General features: G+C 40.9%; 1 protein-coding gene across 1 annotated transcript in view; it reads right to left on the bottom strand.

The window, feature by feature from the left end:
• Positions 1-364: 364 nt before the first annotated feature.
• The window catches only part of RFTN1 (raftlin, lipid raft linker 1), a 124,729-nt gene continuing 111,899 nt past the window's right edge, over positions 365-13,194 (bottom strand). The window contains exons 8-10 of the mRNA XM_056858007.1: positions 4,740-4,843; positions 2,366-2,447; positions 365-817 (exon numbers count right to left, since the gene is read on the bottom strand). Coding sequence (XP_056713985.1) covers positions 365-817; positions 2,366-2,447; positions 4,740-4,843 — 639 coding nt within the window. The remainder of the gene's footprint in view (positions 818-2,365; positions 2,448-4,739; positions 4,844-13,194) is intronic.

Raw genomic sequence — 13,194 nt, 5'->3', positions numbered from 1 at the left:
AAGGCAATACAAATAGAAACATTTACGAGAAATACAATTATAGACACTTCTTTAAAGCTGAATTCCATCCTGAATGCCATTAGACAAAACTAAATAAAAATATGATACACACACCAATAATATTCTGATTTAAAAAGTGAACATAGTACAGGACATAATTTTGTTTGGCTTAAAAAGCAACTACAAAAACAGATTTCAATACTGATGGGTTTTCTTGAATAACAAAGCTTGCATACGTTTGTATACAATTCGAAGTTCAAAATGCAATACTACTATATTTATGCTGTGTGCTTATAAAAACCCAACAGTTCAGTGATTTCCAACAGTGATCATCAAAGTGGGTTGCTCTGGCAAATAACTGCCCTCAGTCATCTAGACTGTCAAAACAGCTTTCCATTGGTTCTGCTGAACAGTTCCAATCACTGCTATCCAGACCACAATGCTCTTGGAATACTGGGTCCCCACAGTTCTCATATTTGCCATTCTGATCCAAACACGAGTCTCCCATGTGTTGATCAGCTTCAGGACTTGCATTAGATTGTTCTTCAGACACCACATTCTCATAGTTGGGCACATCTTCATGCCCAAGAGCTTCAGTTCCATTTTCAACCCCATCCAGCTCTTGATCTGAGATTACTGGGAACCGCAAACTGCGTTCGATGGTAGAGAACCGTGATTCTGAATTCCTTGTGTTTTCTGTGACTTCTAAACCTTGTTTTTCTTCTACTGTCTGCTGCTCTCTGGCGCTTAGTTTTGCCTTCAGAGATTTCTTGGCTTGCTTGTGGTACCTATCTTCTTTGGAGAATTTCCAATGAAACTGCAAATAGATATATTAAGTGCCAGTCAAAAGGTTTACATTCATTGCTGAATATTAATTTAATCAAGTATCATAAAATGAGAGCTATTTTTTTAAAAGAGGACTTTTAGAAAAAGGTGCTAGCTTACATGTTATCTCTGCTGTCATTGTAAACTAAGCTTCTCAAAGAAAACTAATCTTTCTAAGACTGCACCTTTTGATCTGCTCAGTTTTTAAAATGTATGAGCCATGATTCACTAACTCCAATGCATGCATAGAGGTGTGAGTGCTGGTATTCTTCCATTCTGTTCTGTGAGCCCGAGAAAGTTTAGTATACAAACTAAAAACCATGTATGTACATGGACCATTTCCTTCATAAGTGAAAATGGGGAGTCCTTACATACATAGGTCTTTGGAGCATGCCAAAAAACTGGCATATTTATCACAAAACATTCCCCTATTGCATGTTACCTTTCCATAAATTTCCCTTTCAAACCCTGAGGCAATAATCCAACATATCTTGACAACAGTTTCAAACTATGGTGAGTGCAACAGAAGGAGAAAAAGGTCAGTGGAAGAAGATATTCTATGTTACACCTTTTCAGTAAGTCTGCCTACTAATGCATACACAGCCTAGTTCATTAAGTTAACATTGCTTCCCAGAAAGATATTATGATGGAAGAAATTATTGCCAGTTATGTGGACAAATGTATGAAAGGAATGTATGCAATTTCAAAGCTAATGGGTGAACACCACTTGCAGATTGTATGAAGTTCCCAAAATAATTCCTGAATTATTTTCCTGAATTTTAGAAGTATGCCAGATCATGAGATTTGAGTTGGTGTATAAGGGCTTATACACCAAGTTGTTTGCTAACAAGTTGTTTGCTAACATTTAGAAGTCTTTCAAACTCATCTGGCCTTTTCCACCACTGATAACGCAAGAATGTTTACTAATGAGATGAATTTCAGATAGGACATGCTGCCAGATCAGCTCTTCAGTGTTGTGTGTACTTTAAAAAAACAACCCAAAAAACAGGATTCATACTATAGTTAGACCATTCACATTTAATAAACAGAAACTAAGTTGGTGTTTCATGTAAATACACAACATGATTTGGTATTGCTACATGTTACATATGCATTTTTGTATTTCTTTGTACAGGTAGGTTAAGTGCAACACATAGCAAAGCCTCTTATGAACAGAGTAGATAAACTAGAGAAGACAAAGGGTCAGTGAAAAGAATTGAACTACCCCAGGGTTACACAGGGACTCTAAAGGTGAATCCAGACCTCTCCACTGCCCAAGTCATGGTGTTACAGGCATTGCATTTGAGGAGATGGAGCTTCTAATAAAGCACATGGAATCCCTCTCTTTCCGCTGCAACTGAGAGAGTTTCTTGCCCGTATTTTGCTTTAGATTAACAGCTCAAGTCATAGTTCAAAAGTATTCAGCAAATCTTCTAAATCATAGCAACATTAAACAAATTGCTCCTACTGATGTGGAAAATCAATTAGAATATGAAAGCTTTGCCAAGACAAACACATAGAGCAATTCAAGGCCATATACCTTAGATTGTTTCTTCTTGATTTTCTGGGGCAGGAAGGGTCTCTGAAGAAAGACAATCTGCTTAGTGGCTAAATTCCCATCCCTACAAGAAACCACAATCCTGAGAATAAAGTTCCATTCACCAGCAGTAGACTTTCAGATGCAAGGTACATTTTGCAACAGTTCATTTAAATCAACTTCAGGAGGCACTGAACGCGTGGTGTCCTTCACCAGACTCAAGAACGGCAAGCTGAGAGTGAGTGGAAACATTCCGATCACTTTTGCACTTGTGCCTACTTGGATACAACTGAGGCAGCAGTACCAGTCAACAATGTTCATCTGTCAAATTATTTTGGAACAGAACTATAAGCTCTTAATAACATTACCAGAAAAGCCAACAAGAGCGGTGCTTTTCTGCGGTCATGGATATTAGCTCAGAAAATTAAAAGGTCAGCTGCAGTACAGGTTCGTGTTCCGCTTGGGTGTGTAACAAATTCAGGCTGAAGCCAAGACACCAATTAATCTTAAAGAAATATGGGATTAAAGGTCTGACTGGTCAATCCCAGGAGCCCTTGTGCAGCTTCATTGAGAATACTGTGTGCCATTTTTGTAGCCATATCTCAAAAAGGAGACTGCAGAGCTAGAAAAAGTACAGAAGACGGAAGCAAAGGTGATTAAGGGGTGGGGCACCTTTCCTATGAGGAAAGGCTATAGAGACTGGGTCTTTTCAGCTTAGTAAAAAGACAGCTGAGGGTGGACATGATAGAGGGTATATAAAATTAGGCATGGGGCAGAGAGCATGGATAGAGACAACTTTTTCTCCCTCTCCCAAAATATTAAAACTGGGGGGCAGCCAGTGAAGTTGATGGACAATAGGAAGTTCTTTACTCAATGAGAGTGACTGAAATGTGGAATTCGCTGCCAAAGGATGTAGTGATGGCTGCAAGCATAGATGGCTTTCAAAGGGGACTGGACAAATTCATGGAGCATAGGTCCATCAGAGGCTACTAGATGGGATGACTAAAGGGAATCTTCAAGTGCAGAGGCAGAAAACCTCTGAATACCAGCACTAGGAGGTGACCACCTCTAAGCCCTGTTGTTTGCCCTCCATAGTAAACAGCTGATGTGTGAAACAGGATGCTGGACTGGATGGACCACTGGTCTTATCCAGCAGGACTCTTCTTATACTCTTGTGGGTAGGTTTTCTGGCAGAATGGGCATGGAGGCTACACACCAAAGTGGCTGAAACAAGAAGGTTGAGGAACACATATGTCAACATATAGACAAGGCCATAGCATAATGCTACTGCTGTACATTTGAACTGGTTCTGATAGTTGATTGGAGAAACATTTTCCCCCCCAGCTCAAGGTGATTTGTAGAAGCTGTATGTCATGGAAGAGACCCATGTGGGGCACAGTATTGTACATGATTCAACATGTATTTTGAATATAGGCAAACACAAGCTCAACAGGGCAAGTTTTTAAGGCTTGCCCAACCTGCATCGGCCAACAGCTGGAATTCATGATAGTTCAGGGCTCACACAGATCAATACTAAGAGATAACTTCTAAGCTAGTTCCAGAGGGAAACCTAAAACAGAAGTCCAGACAGATGTAACTGATGAAGCGAGCTCAGACTCACGAAAGCTTATGCTGAAATACATGTTAGACAGGACTCCTGTTTTATTTTGCTGCTACAGACTAACGTTGCTACCCATCTGGAATTACCATAGTAATCTGGGCATTGAATACAACACAGGATCTTCTGGCATCTGAAAAACAAATTTGTTCTGCATAAGTTTTCATGAACTACTAGAGCCTGCTTTGTCAGAGACACAAAACATGCTTTAGATGTACTGCTCTCCTTTGCATGTCTTGACCTTCTGGCCTCATTTCTTACATGTTTCTCTCTACACCTGGGTTCTGCAAAGGTGGGATGCCACAATGCAAATTTTTAGTTTAAAAGGTGGTGGGACAGGTTATGTGCTAATGAATGTTTTAAATAAATCAATGGTCTCTGCAGCAGGTAACAATATAGTTAGATATGGAAACTGACGTTTTTCCGTGAGGAGAAGAAAATGCCTGCTTTATAGCTGAAAGGCAACTGAGAAGAGAAAGGGAAAATCTCTACTTTGTCTTCCACCTTCAAAAGAACAGGAAAGGTAAAGTATCAGTAGTGTAAAGGATCTGAGGCAAGATTTGTAACTTCAGCCCAGACTTGCTATGTCACCTGCCACAGGTCTCCCTCTACTTTCCCTGTAAGACCAAAAAGGCAAAGATAAAAGCAGTTCAACATTACTGCTACAGGCTAGACACAAAGAGCAACCCAATGTGATAAGCAAGGATGGCTCTCCAACTAACTTCTGTACTTGGGAAAAAGGCCATCTCTTCACAGTACCTGTTTGTCTTTACAACCGGTGTGGGAAGCACACAAGTCAGCTGCCAGCCATATATGGCAAGAGAGTTCAACAGAGGAATGTAATCTGCCTGCACACGAGTCCCCTGGGGAAGAGAAATTAAACCATTAGAGTTAACATGAAAAGTGAAATTGTTTTGTTAAAGGTTTATTAGTGGGTTAGATCATTTCTGCAATTTCAGCAAAACAGGAAAAGAAATTACTATTGTAAAACAAAAGGAATGGTCATTTTTTAGTTCTTGCTGAAGGGTTAAATAATTTTGTCTAAACAGTAGAAACACATTTCTTTCCATGCTCCAAAACCTTCCATGTGGCAGCTGATGAATCAGATCAACAGGGCTAATTCATTTTGTTTTGCGGGAGATCCCCTGTATGAATGGCCTCCTGGAATATTAGCTGAAAGAGAACAATTACCTCCTTCCAGACAAAAGGGTATTCAAGCAGTACAAAATCCAGCTATGTTAACATTGGGCCAATTCTGCTCTTCATTAGACGAGGAGCTGCTGAGTAATTCTATTAAAATAAGGCTTGCAACTCAGTTTACACCAGTTCAGCCCAGAGAAAAATTGCTCCTCTGATTTCCAGAGTAGCTCATGGTGTGTTAAAAGACATTATGTTGGTAATCAGCCCATGTTATTTGCATCTAGTAGCAATGCTAAGGAAATAGGAACACAAGCCGTTTTATTCTTTGAGTTAGGCACAAGCGCAGCTGATTCTTCATCAGCCAATATGTGTGTGAGACCAAAATGGTACCTTTAAGAGTCTGGCTCAGTAAGGTACACGCTTGCCAGTTCTTTGTTGCTCTACAAGACCAAATGATACTCACAGAAGAGTAAATGGTGGTCATGACAGATTGCCAGAGAGCACTAACTAAGCTTCTCTGCAAAATATATTCCAAATATATTTATTTCTCTTTTACATGGTGCCCATCTACTTGTATGTGGTAGCTTCTTTTCATCCTTTCCATAAATCCTTTATACTCTCTTGTAGTCAAGTCTTGCCAAAACCCTGTGAGGATGGTTACTGTTATTCCCATTTTACAGATGGGAGACTATGAATTAATAGCTTGTCTCAGGCCACATAATGAGTCTTCTGTAATTGCTTTGGTTGTTTGTTAATTTAATTTCATATTAAATAAATTCTACATTGCTACAATAATTTCTAAATGAAATTCATCACACAACACAAAAATCCTTCCAGCATTTCCCCCTTCGTTATACATTCTGTTTCCCTGAAACTCCTTTTTCCTATCATTGTCCTGTTTGTCCCTCTGATACCACTGGAATTAGAAGAAATTGAAGAAAGTTTGCTGTCCAAAGACCAGACAGTCCTGAAACTATTCCAAACAAACACACACTGGATGAAGGCATCGTTTTTCCTGTGGATATTTAATTCAGAAGTACAAAACACTTAGCAGAACCAAGACAGGAATTGGCACAATCACCATTTAAAGAAAGTCTGTGAAGATGAAGGACTTGCCAAGTAATGACCAGTACCAACACAGCTATGATCCATTTCCTCAAGAGTACAGAATATCTCTTGAGAGCCATCATAGGAGAACTGTGCTTCATACAGCGAGATCTTGTATCAACTTGCTGTCCGATGGATTTCTTTCCTCTTCCTTGTTCTTCCAATGACCCAGAGTCGGAGAATGCTTGTTACCAGGGAACATCACCCATTTCTATCACAGCATGCAACCAGATGTCAGCGCCAGAGAATAATTTGTTCTGGCAACTGAGGAAAGCACAGGAACCCTTGGCTTCTGCAGAAGCCAATTTCTCTGCTGTACTCTCATAACTGGTTTTTCTCTTCATGTTTTCACTGCACTGCTCCTGGTAACACAACAAAAATGCTGGGGAGCTGTGGCTCAGTATCAGAGCATCTGGGCTTCTTGCAGAAGGTCCCAGGTTCAACCCCATCATCTTGTTAAAACGATCAGGCGGTAGGTGATGTGAAAGATCGCCACAAAGGCCTTGGAGAGTCACTGCCAATCTGAGTAGACAACACTGACCTTGATAGGCCAACAGTCAAATTCAGCATAAAGCAACTTCATGTATGTATTAATCAAAGCCGGCATACACTAATGAGGAAGTAGATGGCTGCATGCACAAATTGTTTATGTATTGCACTATTTATATTTATTTATAAAATGTATACCACGCCTTTTGGCCCTCATCATGGCCACCAAGGCAGTTAGCAGACTAAAAACAAGCATAACAAGAATACATCTTAAAAACCAAGACAATCCAGCTGCAAGTGATGGCTATAGTACAATGATAGCATAACATCCAACAATGTGTGGGTGTAATCACTGAACGCCAGAAAGCCGGCATAGTGGAAGTGAGATCACGATTTTCCTACAGGAGAAATTCTGAACTCTATCATAATTAAAAGACACTACAGACCAAGTATTTAAGCATATTTTTATAAAGTAGAAATGGTAATTTCCCACACAAACATGTATAAATTCAATCTACAGTGGAAGCCTAATTTTTTTTAAAAGCTCAGTATAAACGAGGAGCAAATGCTAAGACAAAAGCTTGAATTTTAAAGCAAAAACAGTGGCAGGAAGGAGGAAAAGTGCGGCTGATCTACAAATCAAACGGAGAGACATTTTCTTCTGTGAGAGAAAGCAAAATTTTAATGAACTCATTCCCCGTTCTCCTGCAGTTGATAAGTAATCTCTGATCACACCTTGAGTGTCAAAAACCAGAGCCTGTTGAGAAGGTTGTTTTTCCTGTCTTGCAGCAGATAAAAAGAACTCAATTTTACTTATGATTTTGCTGTTTGTTTTTTCCCCCACTCTCTCATTCTGCGATAGTCTAGCTCATTAGAAAAACTAGAAAGCTTTGCAATTTAAGAAATAAGTGGAAAGAAATATCTAGGCCAAGCTAGCATAAGGAAAACAACCTGCATTAGCAATTTTCTCTCCTTTTGCCCTGATTGTAAACTTTAAAAAAGAGAGGCTAAAACAAAACAAGGTCGACAGTTGCTCTAAGAATGAGAAAAGCTTGTTTGAAGCAATTTTTTTTACAATGGATGAATTACATAGCAGCTGCAGAATTTATATAATTGTACAGTCTGAAATGATGCCACTGATCATCTAGCCCAGCCTTTTAGATGTTGAAAGAAGATAACCTGTGTTTGAAATAAAAAGACCAAATAAGGTGCTTGTCAAGCTACCTCTTGGAAAACATTAAGGAAGGAAAATTTATGGGAAGCTGAGCATTTGGACTTTCCTAAAGGCATCACCCTAAAAGACAGTACACTGAAGGTTGTGATTAAAAGTATTATTAATAGTAGAAATAGGGTTGCCAGGTCCCTCTTTGCCAATGGGGGGGAGGTTTTTGGGGTGGAGCCTGAAGAGAGCAGGGTTTGAGGAGGGGCAGGACTTCAGTGCCATAGATTCCAATTGCCAACGCAGCCATTTTCTCCAGGTGAACTGATCTCTATCGGCTGGAGAACAGTTGTAATAGCAGGAGATCTCCAGCTACTACCTGGAGGTTGGCAACCCTAGGTAGAAACTCAATGAAGTTCGAATCCCAACCCAACATGCCAGCATTTTCCAGTCATAGATGCTAACATGCTATAGTTTATAGCATACGCATGCCTATGTTGCGTGCATCTGTTCACTACTCTTTGCAAAGCCTTCCAATCTGCTTGACTAAACAAGATTTGCACCTGAACTTTATGAGGAAAGTTGCCTATCAGGAAAATTGATATAACTCCCAAGCCCTATTGGATACCAGTTTAATCCCAGTACAAGATTGGCTTTTTAAAATTTAAAAGTAATTTCCCTAGAAAACAGATTCTCCCCACCAAAAAAAGGTTTATTCATTATGTAAACTTGTAGTGGATGAAAACTACAGATTCATTTAATGCTGTTTATAATGAACCCAATGCTTCAAATACTGAAGAAGAGGAAGAGTTGGTTTTTCTCTTCCTCTTCTTCAGTATTTGAGTATTCTCCAGTATTCTCTTCAGTATTCTCATTAAAGGAGTCTCAAAGCTGCTTACAATTGCCTTGCCTTCCTGTCCAGGGGGACAACTGTGACTCGCCCAACTGTGACTTGCCCCGTTTTGCTTCATGTGGAGCAGTGGGGAATCAAACCCGGTCCTCCAGATTAGTCTGCTTTTCTTAGCCACTACACCATGGTGGCTCTCTGCAGTTTTACTATAGAAAGGTTTAAAACGGTTGGCCTTCCCAACACAATGAAATGTAATTTTGCAACACCCCTTCCCTCTCAATAGCAGTAATGCTGCTGCTTGACACAAATATACACTTGCAGTTTTCAGGGGGGGGGGCATGTGCTTACATTTGAGCTTGAAAAAGGATGTCTAAATCACATTAAGCCACAAGGAATTTTTCAAAAAGCTACAAGGAGCTGGAAAAAGAGGATCTTTTCACACATACAGCTGGCCACAAGGGAGCTGTTTCCACCAGGTGCAATCCCACGCTGTACAAATGATGTGACTATGTGGGCAGGGCCCATTGCATGGGTCTCTCCAACCTGAAGGTGGCCCTTCTTACTGTGGGCTATACATTGTGCAGTTTTCCCCATGTAAAACTGGGCCCTACCCCGCTGGTTGCATTGTTCACTTGTGTGCCCCTGCAGCATGGGACTACACCCTGTGGAAACAGCTCCCATATGAAGGGTTAGGGTTAGGGTTATGAAGGGGGCTGAAGTTAACTTTGAGGAAGGCATGCTAACACTAACAGACACAGTTGGAACGTGCAAGTCCAGTTACATATATCTGTGTTCTCCTAGGACTAGTTTCCCAGATATGTGGCACACGCTTCCTGATCTTCCCTTTCTTGAGACCTAGGTAAAGAAACTGACAATATAGGCAACTTTAAAACCAAGTGCATCTATACTTAGATTTAAATCAAACCCGTTTCTATGGTTTCCGTTCCCAAACTCAGCTACTGAAATAATTTTGTTTTGTTCATGAAAAATTTCAGCAAATCCTTATTTTCTAATTTCACACAGATAAGAACATATTTTGATCACTTAAAACTTGCAGCTGAAGCCAAAAACACCATTTCCACATGCATTGTTTGCCCTGGGTTCAATGCTGTTGGGAAGCAGGTTTTCTTTCTGCTTCCTCATAGCATTTTGGGACATTCATACACCTCCGAGGATTTCCACAGCTTTTCTCCAGTCTTTCACAAACCTGGTTCACTGTGAAGTTTTCAGAAATATCATAGCAAAGTTGGGATCAAATTGGATGCTCCCAGGCCCATCCAGACAGTAGGCATTTTTCCTTGGCAGATATTCCCATCCCACCAGCTGGATTTTATTTAGATTAACAACTGAATGTTGTTATTTCAGTGTAATGCTATAATGATCTCTCCATCAGGTTCTCTGAATTCCCAGCTTTCATTTAAAGAAAAGTAGGGTTTCTAGCCCTTTGTGCTGTGAAGATACACAAGGTGAGGTATATCTCTGCAACAAAAGGGGGCTAGAGGTCACAAGACCTGACAGACAGATTGTTGTAATGCTATATTGATATAACCATAGTCAGTTGCCTACTCTGAAAAGCACTGGTGAAGTGGTGGAGTGGAGGGATGGCTGCTGCCAGGAGACTGGGGCATGGAACTAGAAGGAAACCTGACACGTAGAAGCCCCGTTGCAGCTCAACAGAAAGACGACAGAAGTCTGTCCCCAAGCAGAAAACACTTGTATCATCAAATGATGAGAATGCATGTGTGAACCACCCCTAAGTGGATTCCAGTTACAAAATATGGAACAGTATAGCTGAAGAGAGCCCTTCATGCTGGATTCCATTGTTCTACTGTCAGGGCCTTTATAAGTGGGCATTACACAAACATTCAAACTCACCACACAGCGTCTTGACTCAGGATTATGTTAACCCACACCACCCCTCTTGACATACCTCCTCTAATGCTTGGTTCAGTGGAGCTATTCTGCACAGGGGTCTACGAGGATATAGTCTGATGTATACACATAACTTATGCACTCTTCTTGATGAAAATTAAGGTGTCCCAATCACACAAATAAATTCTATGCATTGCTGGGCTCCACATTTGTCAGCCCCTATCCAAATCTTTGCTCCAATGTTGCAAGTGGCAAGCAGGGCCAGATGAGACAGGCCTTGGCTGGGAATGAGAGCGGGCTATAAATCCAAATAAATAAAAAATTAATAGTACAATGCAATCCTGGCTTCCCACCATGTAGGGAGTGACTGTGCATAGCTTCTTAAAACATGCAAGATGCCAATACAATTTACCAAGTCTCTTACTTTATTTGGGACGGTACCCTATGTGATCAGCACTTGGAAGAGTCTATGGAGCAACATTTAAAACAGATTATGTTCAAAAACTGTGTGGTTGCTGTTAACCTCAGAAAGTTACCCTTGGCAAAGACCTCTTCCCTGAACATTTCAAAATGCAAAAAGGCCTAGAGTGCAAACAGGCATGTTTGATAGAGGGAGGGAGAAAAAATAATGAGTCTAGTGAAAAAATCTGTTCAGGAATGTATTTACACCATTTGTATATCCCAATGAATGAAAATATGATTGAGTAGTTAATGATTTTTCCATCCCATTTGTTGATTATTTCCATAGGCATTGTGGGCTTCTCTCCTCCCCACAAAGCTTACCAAAAATGGAAAAAAATGGCATTTGTGAATCTTCTAGCAACATAATCCAAAACTTCACATGTATTTTTAACACGATACGCCAATATATTTAGGGCCCAAGTTAGCCTGATCTGGTCAGATCTCAGAAGCTAAGCAGGGTCAGCCCTGGTTAGTATTTGGATGGGAGACCACCAAGGAATACCAGGGTTGCTGTGCAGAGGAAGGCACTGGCAAACCACCTCTGTTAGTCTCTTGCCATGAAAACCCCAAAAAGGGGTCGCCATAAGTCGGCTGCAACTTGACGGCACTTGACACACACACACACACAAAGGTGAAAGACATTATTTATAGAATTTGGGGCGCCTGGTGAGGTCATCTGCATTTTAAAGTAAATTTTGGGATTTTCAGATTGTTTGCAAAATTACACTTGGTTGCCTTTCTTGCTAATGTTTAGCCCTCAGTCTTCTCCATTGTGCACATGGAAAGCTGCACATTAATAAATTACCAGGCCAGTTTTGCGGGGCTAAGACTGCTCAAATGCAACTGGAGAAGCCACAGGCATAGCAGTACAAAGAATGTGGGTCTGTTCAGCTTTGGCTTTATGCAGCACAGCATGGACTAATGGTTTCTACAGAGTCAACTGTAACACATTGTTACTTCTAAAACAGAACAAAAAATCTTATTACTAAAACTTTAGCTAGGTTTTCAGCCAACTCAATTCTGACAGCTAAAATTGCTTTTACAACTCTGCACACATAAACAAGATATAACCCTGTAAGACCTCAACTGAACAAATCCCTGTTAAAACACAAAGTTCCAAAATAACTCCAAAGTGCTCGTCCCATTTCAAATGGCTTTGGGCCTAACTACATGTTACATTTTCTCTGGAGACCCACCCCCCCAAGTCAGGGGTGGAGAAATGTGTTGTGATATTTCATATTTTCCCTGTGTGTGTGGGGGGGAGGGGGCTTGATTTGGATCAAGAGAGTAATGCATAAAGAGAGAACTTAGACCTTCCCCCACGTACTGTTTTCCCAACTTGAAATGCTCCTGACGATTCAGTTTGCCCCAGTGGGGAGACATGTAACTCAGCAGTACATGGGAATTCCCCAACAGGGCAAATAGCACCCTGGAGCATTTCAGGTTGGGGAAAACAGTGCAGATCCACTTAGGGGTGGTTCTAAGCCTGCTCTCTCCAGCATTGTGGCCCCAACCTGAATCAGATGGGCATGTACCTTGGAACTGGGTTGATAGGTAGACCTCCTTCTCCCCACTACTGTTGCCCGTCACTGCGCATCTGGGCAGCAGGAAAGAAATTCCCCAGCAAAATGAGGGAGGGGGCGATCAGTGTGCCCGGCACGTTGATGTCGCTGCCAGCATGACATCATCACACTGGGTATCACTCTAGCATTGGGTTTAACTATAGAATTTGGTGAATGCCAGAGCGTCATCCCGTGGGGCAATGACATCACTTCTGGGACACTCCTGAAGTGATGTCACTGCTGTGGGGAAGCCGTCCCCCCCAGCCATAAGTTTTCGCCTTCCCCCTCTCCCACCAGTTGGGAAGCATGCACTTTACAATGCACCTCTTCATCAGATCCAGGGATGTCTCGGGAAAAACATAATGAGAGATAAGGCCTTTCTAGCCAGTCCAACGAGAACATTTTAATTTATTTATTTAGAAAATGTCTAGGCTGTCTTTCTGGGGAACCCACCTGAGTATTTTCACAGTACTTCTATTTATTTAAAACATTTATGTATTGCCTTTCTACCTGACTCATGATCTTCAAGCCACAAATGTTAAAACATTAAAACAGTGTTTAAAATATAAATAT

This window comes from Euleptes europaea, chromosome 11 (genome assembly GCF_029931775.1).
Source record: "Euleptes europaea isolate rEulEur1 chromosome 11, rEulEur1.hap1, whole genome shotgun sequence".
NCBI classification, from domain to species: Eukaryota; Metazoa; Chordata; class Lepidosauria; order Squamata; family Sphaerodactylidae; genus Euleptes; species Euleptes europaea.
The sequence above is the reverse complement of the archived record's forward strand: the minus strand, read 5'-3'. Positions and strand labels throughout refer to the sequence as shown.